The sequence below is a fragment of the Pyricularia grisea genome, assembly GCF_004355905.1.
Source record: "Pyricularia grisea strain NI907 chromosome Unknown Pyricularia_grisea_NI907_Scaffold_1, whole genome shotgun sequence".
NCBI lineage: Eukaryota > Fungi > Ascomycota > Sordariomycetes > Magnaporthales > Pyriculariaceae > Pyricularia > Pyricularia grisea.
The window spans coordinates 4,983,767-4,999,359 of NW_022156716.1; the positions used below are offsets into that span (position 1 = coordinate 4,983,767).

A 15,593-nucleotide genomic window follows, 5' to 3' on the forward strand; every position below is an offset into this window, starting at 1 on the left:
AAAGAAACATGTCGAGCCTCAGCACTACCGCACTACCTACTATCAATATTGTTATTCTCATATCAGGATGAGGAGATGCAAGAGGAGCTAATAACTGGAACAGCACATGAGTTAATAACTAAGGTAAATATCTACTGTAAACTGTTCTCGTCTACATCTACTCACGTGACTGCGAGCGTGATGCTTGTAGTTACCTGGCGAGTGAACCCATGGTGCTTGGGTGGGGCAGGACCCCTTTTCCGATTGGCCACTGCCGACAAGCATCCTTTTTTTCTCGAGCTTCTATTCCACACGCGACATCCATCGTTGGACCCAACAGTCGAAGCAACCACGCATTCAGGCCGTCCCAGACCCGGCCTGTCCACGTTTTCGCCAACTGTCTGTATAGAGGGCACAAGGCGGTCGGAAGAATAGAAAACAAAAAACCGGATACTTCAAGAGTCTTATTTAAAACACTGGGGAGCTTGCTAGGCCCCGAGCACCAGTCCAAGGCCTCAGCTGCGCGCCTGCCAGAGTCTTTTCCGTAATAGAACACACACACACACATACATACACACGCCATGGACTCCAGACTTCTGCTCCGGGCGGCGGCGGCAGCCCCTCGGCCTTTTTGTCACCAGACAACCCTCGCCGGTCGATTAAGCCGGCCGGCACTCGCCGCCCTACCGAGCTCGACCCAGGCGATGCAGCAGAGGCGAACAAAAGCCACGGCGAACCGGACCAAGCGCGCCCTCAACATCCCCCCACACCCATCCTTCCTGGGCACGAGCAACGACGCCGGCGAGGACGTCGTAATCTTCAACCCGCCATCGTCCGAGGCCTCGGTGTACCACACGCCCTTCACGTTCCTGCCCAAGAGCGACCCGCGGCGGCGCGCCAACATGGCCGCGCTCTTTGAGTCCTCAGCCACAATCAAGTTCCCCGAGGGAGCCCAGGAGGCTGCCGACGGGACTACCGCCAGCACCGCAGCTTCGGGAGTGCAGCCCAAGCACCTGCCGACAGTCAACCTGGGCACCAAGAAGAGCAAGCTCACGACCGAGGAGGTGGCCGAGATGCGGAGGCTGAGGGCCGAGAACCCTATCGAGAACAGCGTCCACCGGCTCGCGGTCAAGTTCAACTGCACCAAGCTCTTCGTCATGATCGCCACCGGCAGCAAGGAGATGACGGACCACAAGAAGCGCATGGAGAGGCAGCTCGAAAAGCTCAGGGCCCGCTGGGGTCCCAGGAAGGCCAAGGCGAGGGCTGACCGGTACAAGAGGACGGAGATGCTGTACCGGGGTGAATTGCAGTAGAGGAGGAGGGGGTGAAAAGAAGCGAGGCAATGTTGATGGACAACAGCTCTATTCCAACATCAAAACGCATGCCCAAAAAAAAAAAGAAAAAAGAAGAAAAAAAAAAGGCTCAAACCCCCGATTGTGAGCTGTGTATGCTGTTTTTGTTCGTTGGTCACGAGAGTATCAGCGCTGCATTGTTTATCGGTCCCGTGTACGATGCTGTTGTACATGGATGTATAATGGCAATTTCGGTGTCTAGATGGCTTTAGGTGGTCATCTTTCTATACGGCTCTCATGTTTCTTCTCTACCTTGTTTAAATGGAGGTCTTCCGTTTCCCTATGTATATCTACCTTGTACAATGTAAAAAAAGAGAGCCATTTTAGACTTCAATGGGAATCAAGATCTTAGATGTGAGCATTTGCCGACTGGGGTTGATCTATGTGACAATGGTGGTTTTAGTTTCTTCCTCCGCAGTTGAGAATGACTTTGATTGCAATATCGGTTTCCAAGTGAGACAGATCTACATCTAGACTAATCAATTCCTCCCAAGGGAAATGTGTTCGATGCACCTTCTAGTGACTTTCTTCAGAAGCTGGGTTAAACTTTGTCATATTAGGGCATATGGACCGCAAATGGTCAATATACTACAGACATGTTATATACAGTCAACGGCGACTAAAGCTTGAATATATGCCAAAAACGTCAGGCCGACGTTTGTACAAAGAACATTATTCCTTCTTTGCCTCCTCGGCCAGACCGAGGTCCTTCTCGGCCATGGCGCGGCAGATGGGATGGTAAAAGTCCTTGTTCTTCTCAAACGTCTCGAGGGCCAGCGGCCGGTCGACCTTGTTGAGGGCACGGAAGAGCGGCCTGACAAACTTCATCCTGCCGACCTGGCCGAGCAGGTCTGCGACCCCCTGGTAGGCCGTCGAGTCCTGGGCGCGCAGCGCGATCAGGTAGTACGCCGTCTTGAGCTCGACGTTCTTGGTATCGATGAGGTCGTAGGCCTTGCCGAGCTGCTGCGCTTGCTCGGCAGCGAGCGGCTGCTCAAAGTCTTGGACGCTGCCAAGGAAGACGAGCTTCTGGTTGCCAGTCCAGCCCTCGACATCCTTGCTCGAGGCGGTGTAATCTCCCTATTTCAAATGATTAGTTTCTATGCTAGACTTAAGGCCCATCTGGGAGGTTTTTGTGAAAAAATAAATTACCTTCTTCCACTTCTCTGCCAAAGCGTAGCACACATCAACGAGTGAGGTATCGAACTCTGGCTTGGGCGGGAGGCCCGGGGTGTAAAATCGGCCCTCCCAGTCGATACCAGCGATCTTATCATTCAAGTTGGCATATTCGGGCTTGTCAAAGAACTCGAGGAACGTGTCCTTGAACTCGTAAGAGTCCAGTGACTTGTTCGCCCACTTTGTGAAGTAATAGGGGATGAACTTGTCAAAGTTCTCCCGGCCCACGAGGCGGTCGAGGTAGTACACCATGTGGAATCCTTTCTCGTACGGTACCGTGCTGAAGGCATCATCCGGGTCGATGCCCTTGTGGTTGATACAGAGTTGAGTAAACTTGTGTTCGGCCCCAAACTCCTCAATCGCATCCTCTTTCGTGGTGTCAGTGATGAAATTCTTCAATGCCCATAGAGATGTTGCAGTACTTACCCAGGTGCTTCCAGCCCAAGAGGGCCGAGAAATCAAAGTACGCAGGCCCGCGGACGGCAGCAATAATCCTACGCTCCAGGTACATTGTCCATCCTTCATTGAGCCAATAGTGCTCCCAGCTACAGCTGGTCACGAGGTTGCCAGACCAGCTGTGGCTCAGCTCGTGTGCAATGACATCGGTGTTCTGCCTGTCGCCTGAAATGATGGTAGGGGTTGCAAAAGTGTAAATGGGGTTCTCCATGCCTTGAGGAACGAGCAAGCATGTCAGCATTATTATACTGCCTGGACCTGGGCCAGATGATAGGTATCATGATAAATTCATCTGAAAAAACTCACCTCCGTAGGGGAAACTGGGCGGCAGGACCAAAACGTTGTATTCTCCCCACTTGTACGGAAACACAAGCTTCTCGGCTGCATCCATAAACTTGCCCATGTCCTCCTCGAGCTCCCACTGGCATTCCTTGACCTCATCCGGTCCCGTGGCTACGGATGAGCGTGGGCCTATGGGTGCCATGGCAATATCGCCAGACGCCAGTGCAAAGAGGTACGAGGGGATAGGAACCTTCTGCTCGAACTTGTATATCTTGTCACCACCATCCGCTTGAGACTTATCGCCATCAGTGGCAACTCCACTGGCTACAACGACGTGAGGGGATGTGATGTTGAAGCTGTAAGTCGACTTGACATCCGGAGTGTCCTGGCAGGGGAACAGAGACCGGGCATGGCAAGCCTGTGCTTGGGAAAACATAAAGGGAGCCTTCTTGTTAGAAGTCTGGGCCGGGGTCAGCCACTGGAGAGCAGTGCACTGCGGCGTGGTCTTGACGGCCATCTCGAGCCGGACCACCTCACCGCTATCGGCACCTTCCGGCACCGAGATGTGAAGCGGCGACCCCATGGGGCCGTTGCGGTCCTTGATCTCCCATTTGGTCTGAACGTCGTTGAGCTTAATAGACTCAACTGAGACGTAGCTCGAATCCAGGACGATCTCCTTGCTCTCCTTGGCGGTGCGCGACTCGAGCTCCAACACGACCGAACCGCGAAGGCACTTGTCCTCAAAGTCTATGCGGAGGTTGGCCGTGGTGTGCTTGGTCTTCCAGGCGTCGTAGTTGGAAGCCGTGCTGGGATCGCGGGCGGCCATGTTTGGAGTGTAAAAGAAGCGAACCAACTGGACGAAACGAACGGTTTTGTGGTGTGGCGTGGTGACAGCAAAGGCTGGAGCAGTGAGGAATCGTCGGCAATTGACCTGGACCCTCGAGGTGGAAAATGCTAGGCCCCGCATTACGAGGTAGCTAACTGGCCTGGCCCAATGTCGTTTTTGTTGGAGTAGTGGCGAATTGAAATCGGTCGAACCCGACCTGCAGTAGTACCTTATCTGCCTCTACCACCTTACCTTACCCTACGTAGGTACCTAGGTAAGGTAGGTACGTTAGCTACCTTAGGCAGTGGAGGTACTGTACCTCCAACTGTACCGTAACTTCAGGCAGGGCTACAGCTAGTTTTAGGTTCCTTTACAGCACTTAAACAACCTGACACAAAAGTAGCTAAGCTCTAATAGTGCTATCCCATCTTTTTGCTGCAGCAGCGGGGAAAAAAAAAAGTCCAGTCATTCGTTAGCTGTCTTCCTGAACAGGCAATGGCTGGCTTGGCACGGTGAAACATCGCACGTGACTTGTCAGCATCCGTCGAAGCTTCCTTTGTTGTACGGTACTGGCGGGGTGGAACGAGGGGCTGGTCTAGGCCGTCATGGAAGCCAGGGTTTAATACTGGCTACCGGTACTACCTTACCCTACCTACCCTCTACCTTACTACTATACTTAGTTTTAGCTTGATGCTTTCTACTTTGTAACGTCCTGTGAAACCAGAGTGTATTTCTCTCAACCAATTGTTCTATTTCCTGTTATACCGATCAGTTTGGGTTATATTGCATGCCCGCTGGTTCGAACCAGCATTATATACGTTGTACGTTTCTGGCCCTGTTTTATTTTTATTTCTCACTTTGTCAAGCTCCCTACCTGGCAGCCTTTTCTGGGCAAGCTAGGCTGCGACCAAAACAAGATAAACTACCACTCCCAAAGCTTCCTTTTTCTCATTCAATTTTTTTTTAGCTTGTTTCAACCCAATATAAACAACCTGTCACACAGCACGGAAGGCGTTCCCGGCCCGTCTATGCACTAGAGAAGCATTTGGCACTTCCATGGCAGAAGCCGTCGAGAACCAGCAACTTTTTGAGAGGCGGGATGCCCTTGCGCACACTGAAACCGTGGCTGCGAACAAGGACCCCCGTTTGCATTTTAGACTTAGTATTTTCTTAACGTCCGGAGTTCGACTGCCGACATTTACAACAATAACAGGCACATATTTCATGGGACGAAAACTGTCCTGTACCACAGACGGGGCTCTTCATACATTCTTCCCCCCTGTTCTTGCATTGTTTCCGTCTGATATTCTTTGGGAGTTTTTTTTTCTTCTTTCTTTTTTTCTTTTTCATCCGCTTTCTTCCCTGCCAGTGCCACCCACACAGATCTTGTACCACCGTGGCGTGCTTTTTGCGGTTGGCTCAAGGATCAGACGAATAAACAAAACAATTCGCGACCCCCTCTCTCTGTTTCTTCCCCCGCACTTTTCTATCTAGTTGAGACTTTCACACTGTCCGGGATGATTCCCGTACCATCTATATCCCTGGGTTTTTCCTGCTCAGTCATGGCTTACGGAGGCAAGTCTAGTGTGTTTAGTCCAGTGAATACCCTACGCCTCTCGCCTGTTCAAACTCGTAATGGCAACTCTCAGTAAAAATAAACACAACCAAAGGTTGAGGACAAAACACACACCCTACTTCTCTCTCTCTCTCTCTCTCTCTGGGTCGGTTTCATATCCATCTCTTCACGAACTTGCGTCCGAGGCAAGGGCAGCGTGCATAGTTAGGAAGTCAGACAAACATTGCATATCGCGGCTAGTTTTTCCCCTAGTAGATTCCCGGGCTTTGCTTTGATGGGTCGGGATGATAGCTAGGACCTCGCCATTGGAAGATATTTGTCGTATGTTTTGTCAATATTATGTTATGCATTTGTTGGCATTCGGGATATTCTTGCCAATTCCGGATACCCCTCAACTCCGCTATGCCGGGAATCAGAATCTAAGATGGCATCTTCCCGTCTGCTGTATCAGGCCTGCAAGACCTCCAGCATGGTATGGGACAGGGAGAAAGTCTGGTATGCCTCCTAGGGACGGACCGGGTGTCAATGGGTCTGCCGCAAATATACATCGACACTACGATATCAAGTCCCTCACAGCTCCTGGCTTATGCGCACCCTTCAGGATTTCCTTCATGCTAAGATCATGTCTTCAGTATTACTGTTTTCCTATGGAGTCTTGACGGCAAACATCCGGCGCCTTCACAACAATAGGCGCAAGACTCATTCATCAAAAACTAACGCTAAGTAATTGCAGGATTGGGGGGTTGCGAACATCACATTGTGATGATTACTATCACAAACAAGGTCCTTGATTTAACATGCAGTATGTGTTCATATTTCGCCACAAAGCACCGTCGAATGGTACTATTATATGGTCAACTCCATCACTGATACTAGACCTAAGACATAGACCTAGTTCAGCCCCGCGAGCCAGACCGGTGGTCCATTGGTTATGGCAGGTAGCAGTCTTTCATGCATACATACCATGGGAGCATATATCAGGTAGGGTGCATATATGCCGCCATCTTACAGAGTCGGTTGAGGTTCGTGCCCAAGTCAAAGCGCAGCAGCCGGGCGCACTGTTACCCTCAAATCCACGGTTCAATTAAGGTCGCCCTCCATACCGGCGGGGTTATACTAGACCGGGTTATACCACAAGCATGCAAAATAAACAAGAATGGATCAATCTTGGCCTTTAATGCCGTTGAAGAAATCAAGGCCCTCGAGCAAATTGCCACATCTCTGCGAGTCTAGCCCATCTCCGCCCTCTGCTTGCTGCTCAAGAGCGGGTAGGGGAAAAAAACCCCCCACCCCACGTTGAGGGTCTGGACATGTCTGAACACCAGCAGGCCCGGCAGGCATCACAAATACAACATTTCCTCGGGCGTAATAATGTGAAGATTGTTGGGATACTTGTTGCGCGAGACCCCTTACCCGCAAGCAGCTGATGACGGGAACAGGCGGTGTCCTGGTCGTTGAGCCAGAGATTTGAGATATGCCATTCATGCAGGATACGTTTAAGGTCCAAGGCTGAACCAAGCGATGACGATCACTTCTATTATAGTTATGCAGAAAGTAGGCACCTGATGGGTTTGAGATTCAACCAGCCCCCCCTCCCCACAGTCAGCTTCAAATCATCAAAACCCTGTGAGAGAGATAAAGGAAGACACAAGAGATGAAGATCAAGCAGACAGACGGACATCGCTGGAGCCTGACAGAACTTTGTGACAGAGCTATGTGGGGGAATGGGACATGAGAGGCCCCATATCAAGTCGTAAGTGAAGCAAAAAGTAAACAAGACTACTGCAGACGATACGGCGGATGCACCGGTAGGCCACGTGTTGCTGCCTCTGCCGGAAGGGGCTTGCACACGTGGATTTTGGGCCAGTTTCGGCGCAGAACACCGTCTTTCCCGGTGGGCTCTATCTAACCCCCGTGGGTTGGGGGGGTTTGTGGTAGAGTGTGGAATAGCTAAATCCAGAGCTTTCGATACATCAACAACAAAGCCCTGGTTTGTTTTCTTTGCGAGTCGTCGACCTTGTTGTTTACTTTTTTTTTAATTTTGCTTGGTGGTGCTGCGCTTTGGTGTTATGTGTATGAGAAGGGAAGGGGCAGACTCGCAAACTAAAATAAAAAGAGGGCCTGGTAGTAGATGTGCACGCGACGAAACAACATGTTTACTTTTTACTTGTTGGTGAACGCGCCGAAAGAGGGCCCGTGCTGGGAAAGTCAGGAAAGTCATTCGTCGAGAAGAAAATATCGTCGAGTCAGTCTCTGGGGCAAGTTGGAGCTGCGGAAATCTGTCGGTATTCACGCCCGCTAGCTTCGCAAATCAACTTTTCCATCTCGGCTGCGGAGAATAAAATAATCTGAGATTTACGAAATATTGATTTCTAAAGGGAAAGAACCATAACAAAGCCGTTTCCAGAAGTTCTTCCGAGGACACGACGGACGATGGAAGGTCAAGCGACGATGAAGCGACAATGAAGCGACAATGAAGCGAAAAGAGCCGTACACACAAAAAGGAAATTGGGGGCCGGTTGGTCATGGTACAGTGGGATTGAACCTACCGAGTCTCAGGAGAAAGAACCGGTAGTCCGTACATGGTGGTGATAATACCAAATGAAAGTTGGAAGCGAACGGGAACCGAGACTGGGATTGCCCTTCGAGAACAAAGGTGCCCCCCCCAATGCTTCGTCGTCTGATGAGATGGGTGCGTGCGATCCCGTCCATCCCAAATATTGAACCCCAGCGAAGCATCCATAGTGGGCGGGAGTTGAGACCTTGTGTGGGCTTCAGCTCTGAATTGATTGATGGTGCGGATAACAGGTCGTCGATCCTACCATAGACCAGACCACCTCCATAAGTGATGCACCGTTTGAATTTGAACAGCCGCCCTTGCACGTAGCAAGGTTGTAAGGCGGTATCGTTTGCTGTACTGTACTGTACAGTTGTCGAACAAAAGAGCTTGGTTGAGTTAGCGGGATTAGCTTTGGCTTGGCATTTGGCCCTCCGGCTAGCCGTACGGTTTTATCAAAGACCGATCCAACTTGCCCAACCGATGCTTACCTAGGTAGGTACCTACCTTACCTTACCTACCTGCTCAAAGCTCTGACCAGCTCCAAGGTGCCGTGCCTGACAACCGATTGCCAAAGTGCAGTTGCACTGGGATCATTAATAATTATCCAATTTTCATATCTCGCTTGGAGCACAATCATGCCAGTTGGTAGCTCGTAATTTTAACGTTATAGGAAAGACGACCGAACCCATTATTCACAAGCATACTGTGTTCCTGTCACACTACAGTCATGTTGAAGCAGTAACAATTATTATAATTATAACGGCTTTTACTGTAATGTAGGTGTATAGGTAAGGTAGGTAGGTAGGTAGGGAGGTGACTAGGTGTAGCTAGCTGTCTTGAAGCGCTGCACACCGATTGGCTAAATAGGGTTGGACCGAACCAAATCTGGCATGCTGAAACGTTGTTTCGACCCCGCACCTATATTACCTGAGTATACAGCATCAAGTATAGGAATAGTACTGTACTGGACTATCACACCAAACTGGGTTTACCTGACCTTACGGTAGATGGATGCCCACCCAAATCAAATCAAAATTACCTTGCGTAGGTAATATCAAAGTCGCAATTCAGTTCCCCTCACACGCTCAGACTTCCGTGCCTCGCTTTTTCTTTTCTTTTCTTTTTCTCTCTTTTCCTTTTAAAGCTTGTCATTTGTGTGCTAATGACCTGAGCTGAACCTGTCAGGATAAATTGGCTTTCGGGTACGTGATAAATTTACCAGGGATCGGTACTATAATATCTAACGGTCGACCCGAGTTTGTGGAGACTTGCTACTGTGCAATAGAAGTACTATAGTAGAAAATTGTATCATGTCATGGCCCGGGTAAAAGATGAGCAGGCATTTGTATCTGGAGAAAAGTGAGCTACGGAGTAAACATCTGTTGAAAAAAAAAAAAAAAAAAAAAAAAAAAAAAAAAAAACAGTCAGTGCTTTACGCAATACTTCGTATGTCTATCATTACTTAAAAACATCATCTTAGCGACGAAACTATGAGAAAATCCCGTAAAACTGATCTAAGCGAAGAGAACTATCTACTCAAACCTGAGGCGAGTTTTTTAAACGACGATGATAATCACAATTTAATCGCAATAACGACATCGACGACAGGGACGATGGAGATGGAGCAAAGACACACGCACACACAGAAAAAAAAAAAGAAAAAAAGCTCCGTTTCGAACCTATCCAAATACTGGCCCTGGGATTAGCAAGAACTAGGACCAGGGACAGAGGCATGGAGCCCGGACAGGGCAGGGAAGCCAGGTCCGCTCCGGATCCATAGTCCGGATTCCCACCATAACGTGGCAGTGGGGTTCTTTGTGTGTGGATCATTTTTTTATTTCCACCAAGACAGCCCAGGGTACATCCTGGCTCACTCCTCCATTTTGCTGGATGACGACAAGGGGGTTTAAAATTGAGGCCCTTTTGCATGCATCCGGCGTGTGCTTCCAAGTCCTGACAAACTGGGCCTTCATCCCCTCTTAACCCCCTACCCCCATGTCGATAATGGCGAATGTGTTAAGGCTCGGACCCCTGAGGATGGATCGGGGAGATCGCGGCTGGTTACTGCTTGCTGGGAACAGGGGAAGAGGGGGGTTTCTGGCGAGTAATACTTACACGGTGTTGGGGGTGGTGGATTTTCTCCCTGGTGTGGTGTGAGGGAGGACAAGTGACCTAAAACGGGTGTACTATCGTAGGAGGCTTACTACAAACGTACAAGTACATCGTCGGTGCGAGAGCGATCGATCAGAGCGAGTGTCAACGAAGGAGAAGGAGAATGTGTTAAAAAAAGAAACACAACGTGAGCTTTCTCGGCGAAGCAAAACCTTGGCATAGAGGTACAATGCTTTTTTGCGCAAGAAATTAATTTATCTTATTGATGGAAACTGTGCGGGTGCGACCTCTCTCTTTTTTTTTGGTGATTTCTTGATTGCGCTATGACCTTTCTTTATCGGCTATCCGCAGACCAAAAGATAGGTAGGCATGCTGCAGGACTAGACTAGAGTATGCTAACATCCCAAAAGAGGGGAAAAGGTAGAAAGGAACCACTTATTTCTGTCTCATTTCTGTGGCTGCCCTCAATCAAATCTACCCTGAGGAGAATTATAGCGCGAGGAACTGCTACTGTCACAATGCCAATGGGCCACAAAATTGGCATTGCAAAAAGTATACCGTAGTATCAAGGTATTAAGCGGCACACGGGAAATATCGCGTCACTTTTGCGAGGTCCCGAACCAAAAGTTTACGAAGTAGAGGCTTCCTGTCGCAGTTGCTACAGTGGTAGATTGGGTTTTGCGGGAGAACCTCCCAAACAGGCCTTCATGCATGAGTCCTGCCCCTTGGACTAGGGGTCCGGTGATAATCACTCTGCTGCCTCTTATAGGAAAGTAAAGCAAGTGATAACTAACTACATACCTACCTTGCTACATATATGCTGTGGTCCTGCCCACTGAGAATCCCAGGATCCATTTTGCGGGCCATTATCACACCGCATGTACCGCTCTCTTCATTTTTGGTTGTCATTCATGCATATCAAAGTCTGGTAGATCACAACGTGATTGCAACCGTGGTAGTCCGTGCTCGAGATGTCTATTGTGGAAAGAAATAAAGAAAAAATAAGGGACCTATTGCGAATGTACACCGCCCCAGTGCTTCCGAACCAGTCGCAACTTGTCTATCGAAAAGAAAGAGGGTCTTTGGGAATCGGTAGAGGTCTGTGTTTTCTGGGGTGAAATACCGGTTCGGTACAGCCCAACCCATCAAGCCATTCTTCCAAGTTTCACGCGGCCCAGTTAAGTAACATATTTACTATAGTAGACCTGGACTCACTGACCGGTATAGACTAGAGTGCTCCAGCCACCATGCAGACTACTGCTGGACTAGCCGAGACAAGTCTAACGGCTATTCCGACACGAGTCTGGCATTGCGGGGAAACGGCACGGCTCGGGTTGAACGGTTTCAACGGTCTGATCAGCAATATCAAAAACATCAGTAATATCTGCCAGGTATTGTTCACTAATATGCAATCTGCTCTACAAAGCAATAGGTCGCGGTGATTAGGTGAGACAAGGTCGGAAACGCGGTTGGTCCGGCACTTGACCTGAATGATCGTCGAAACCTCTTAATATTGCGCCAAGCCTTGGGTTGACAAGAAAGGGGGTATAAACAAAAAAAAAGTGGTATAATCCAAATTCTGGAAGGCTGAGGACGCAGATCACCGACCTGTTAAGACAATTTACTTGTGGTACAGACCCTCCTATGCGAACATGGCATCTGCCACAATACCTTAAACTTGGAATGATGATCCTAGCAAAGCCATGGCTGCTAGCCTGCTTTGACAGAGATAACAAAGGCCGACGTGCCAATCGCTTCCGGTAGCGGGGCGAAGCGGCAGCGGGAGACCGACATTCTTGTTGGGCTTGTGATTTGTGCTTTCCAGCCTTGCACGACCGGAGTGGATGAAATTAGTAGTGATGAGCAGAAAAAAAAAGAACCGCTAAAACTTCAAAGCCAACCTGCCTCTTAACCATAATCGTCCTTGTTATCATCAACACCCCTAAGGTGTAAATAATTAGCGCAACGACCTGGTCTGTTGTAGTAGCCTCATATGTGGTGGCTTTTTTGTGGGAATACCTGGAAATTTTATTTGACAGTTACCCGACTGTCACGGTGTTCCTGAAAACCCCGGGTCTAACCAGGGAGGCCGGATCCCGGAAGCTTTGTTGTGGGGTCTTTGCTTACCCATCACAGTAATACTGCAATTACCAAGCCTCCCAGAAAGGGGGATGAAAGTTATCAAGCTGCAGTCATACTAATAACCGAAAGACCGCCATAGGATGATTGAGGCTGGTTAAGCTTGTTTGAAGTTTCGTGTGGCGTCCCAGATAATCAATTATGTGGTGGTTGTTTCCATTGTCATCTTTTCCCCAATTACTCCGAAGTTGTTTTTGGTTCAAAGAGATGGATGGTGTGTGGTGTAGTGTCCCACCCGGCATGCGGTCACTCTGGAACTAGTCCTAATACGTTCACAACGCCGTGAGGGAGGTCAGTGCGCTGGCAGGTTCAAGTGTCCTAGTGTAGCTTTTTTTTTTTTTTTTTTTTTTTTTTTTTCCATACAAGTAATTTCCAGCAATAGCGTGAAAGGGGCTTGCCGAGAAACGGAGGAGCTACGAACTTATGGGGCTTTTTGTTCTTTGTCTTCTACTGCGTGTTGACTGAACTACTTTACTGTACTGTATGACCATGTGGCTGGAAGAGGTCCAGAACAGTGTGTGCCGTTGTTGATCCCCCGCTCGCTAAGGAGTCATGTATCCGTGCGCGTGGGAAGCCAGTGGGGCCAGTAGGCTACAGTGAGCTGGAATTCCAAGGAGAAGAGAGGGAAAAAAAAGAAAAGTCTTCGTACGGACTAGACCGCTGTCACCAAATAACTCACCGCAGTGATCGTCGTTCCGGGTTGGGGTTCCGAACTTGTCTTACTATACAGTACGTATATTTGTAGTAATACCGGCGATGTTTGGCTTGTAGGTTTTGTTTGACATGCGGCTTTGCCCAACAATCTCCGAATTAATGATCCGTGATTATTTCGTTTGCGCTCTTCGGTACCATTAAAAAGCTGGCATCTGATCAGTCCTTTTGGGAGGGGAAAAGAAAGTGATAGAAAAAAAGCCGCATTTTAAACACACATCGTATGCCGTGCGGGAAAAAGGGCTCGTGCGTCTGTATCCTTCCGCTTCATCAAAGGCAAATATGCCCGTACCCGAATAACTGTCCGATAAAAACAATGTATATAGTGAAAATTATGTAGAGCATGGCATGGCAGCTTGCATCAAAGTATTATTTTTGGACTTTGCCTGAGACCCCTTTTCAGTACCTCGTCCAACCTCCCTCCCGCTCCTTAAAGGAGACAGGCATAATCAAGCAAAAAAAAACTTGGCGTGTAAAATAAAATAAAGATGTCTTTGAGTACAAGTTCTGGCGCCGGATAAATCCGTCGTCTCTTCTCTTCACCGGTTGAACCCTCCCGCGACCGCCGCGCCACAAACGCAAGTCAGCAGTGGCTAAGAAGGCAAAAAAGCTAACCCCTTTTAATGAGTCGGTGTGCTGGTCAGGGAAATCTTCAACGGTTTCTCCCTGTAAAATATGGATAAAAAGAATTGACATTAATAATGACGGGAGGGAAAAGGGCAGTTGATGGGATATGCATTGCTCTGCTCTCATGTCACTCTCACCTGAGACAAGTGAGGATAAATTGACTTACGATGTTAAGATTACGTCCTACTGCGTTATCTGTTGGTTTGAACTCCTCCCAGCTATTTCATGGGGATTTCCCCAGTAATCTTTTTTTTTTTTTCCGTATTGTGAGAGATCGCATAAATGTTTGCCACGTTGACGTCGGCAAGAGGCGATGGCTGACTTTGCATCCTGGGTGCGATCATTCATGCGAGGTGAGTCCTAAAAGGAACAAAAAGTCCCATAGTCGGATTGGAGGGGGAGTTCTAGGTCAGGGGTAGGTTGCCTTTGTCCCTCGGTGGTCCAAGTAGTTCATGCAGAGTTCATGCACTCTTCTTCCATGTACTACCGCCACCCCGTCCCGAGAAAGTCCGCTACATCCAGTAAAGTAATTACTGTATAGTAATTTACAGATTTACAGTACCGTAAAAGTAAAGCTGAGGGCCTCCAATGATGCCCCAAAGCATTGAGGCCGGGCAAAACGGCAGAGGGTGGCGTTCGATGACATTGGTCAAGAGGAGTGGTCCACACGGGTTTTGCAATACTCGTTGTACCTATGGACCTACTACGTATGTTAGTAATTGCTCTATACGTACGTAACAAGGAATGACGTCTTTGTGTGTTGTTAGGTTTTAACAGCGTTCATGACAGGTGAGCTGCTGGGTTGGACCCTGATATGCTTTCAGCTGGGAATTTGCAGTATGAATCGAACGAAGTGCCTTATCAAACCAGCTCGTGGGGGTCTCTCCATCCTTGATTATGATACCTGTGACGTGATCGTCAATTTCCCCACACAGCTGAAGTTGATGCAAACCGCACGAGTACCGCATCCTAGATGGTGATACCGCTGTGATACTTTACATGCCGTGTTGTTCCCTTCGTATTTCCATTTCTATTTCTGTCTCTATCAATCTCGTTTATTGTCGTTTATTTTGGTCTACAGGCAGTTTCCCCGCGACAAGACAGTATACGCAACCGCTTAGACCAGCCGGATTTTGAAATAATGTGCCTACCTCATGACCCCTCATGACCCTACTGTATTTCTCCTCACCTCGAAATTTGCGGCACAACCTCCAGCACCTCGAGTCAGAGGGGCGGCATCCCACAGAGTCGCAGATGCCTGATGCGGAAGCATATTAAAAATAAAGCTTGACAGTGGCATCCACACAGACACAGACAAAAGCAGCGATGAACCCATCCGTAAAGTCAAACGCTGGTGGTTATCTGAACATGGAAATGAGACGTGCTCGGGGCTTTCAACCTCGCTTGATTCTGTTTTCTTTTTGTGTGATGTGCACGCAACGGTGTGTCGACCTTGGAGTAATAGTCAACTTTGGCAACATAAAGCCCAAATAAATGAACAAAAAAAAAATAGTTTACCGTCTCATGCCGCTTTAATGCCAAGTACCAACTAACTGGTAGTAAGGTAGGTACCTACGATATAGGAAACACTTAATTCTCCTCGTTGCTAATACAGTTTGGGAAAACGCTTGAGATGCGCTAACACTAGGCTGCCGATTGGTTTGTCAACCCTTTGTCAACTCAATTGTTACTGCTGTCTACCAGGCTAAAGGCATCTGTCTACCTGCTTGCTGTACCTTATGGATAAACCTAGCTCGTTAGTTCAGCTGGGCCTCGGCGGTCTGTGCTGGCATGATCCTG

General features: G+C 48.7%; 3 protein-coding genes across 3 annotated transcripts; 2 read left to right on the forward strand and 1 right to left on the reverse strand.

Moving 5' to 3' along the window:
• Window positions 1-560: 560 nt before the first annotated feature.
• PgNI_01522 (uncharacterized protein) lies at window positions 561-1,292 on the forward strand (the record flags this gene model as incomplete). The annotated part of the gene is made up of 1 exon (XM_031121593.1): window positions 561-1,292. One exon carries the CDS (start codon window positions 561-563, stop codon window positions 1,290-1,292), a length of 732 nt encoding a protein of 243 aa, XP_030988167.1.
• Window positions 1,293-1,888: 596 nt separating this feature from the next.
• Window positions 1,889-4,280, reverse strand: PgNI_01523 (uncharacterized protein). The gene is made up of 4 exons (XM_031121594.1): window positions 3,267-4,280; window positions 2,931-3,173; window positions 2,481-2,872; window positions 1,889-2,408 (listed from the first exon to the last, which is right to left on the reverse strand). The coding sequence occupies exons 1-4, from the start codon at window positions 4,207-4,209 to the stop codon at window positions 2,004-2,006; spliced, it is 1,983 nt and encodes a 660-aa protein (XP_030988166.1). The 5' UTR covers window positions 4,210-4,280; the 3' UTR covers window positions 1,889-2,003.
• Window positions 4,281-4,860: 580 nt separating this feature from the next.
• Window positions 4,861-5,544, forward strand: PgNI_01524 (uncharacterized protein; the record flags this gene model as incomplete). The annotated part of the gene is made up of 2 exons (XM_031121595.1): window positions 4,861-4,889; window positions 5,036-5,544. A coding segment is annotated over exon 2 (420 nt), but the record flags the coding sequence as incomplete, so codon positions are not given.
• Window positions 5,545-15,593: the final 10,049 nt, after the last annotated feature.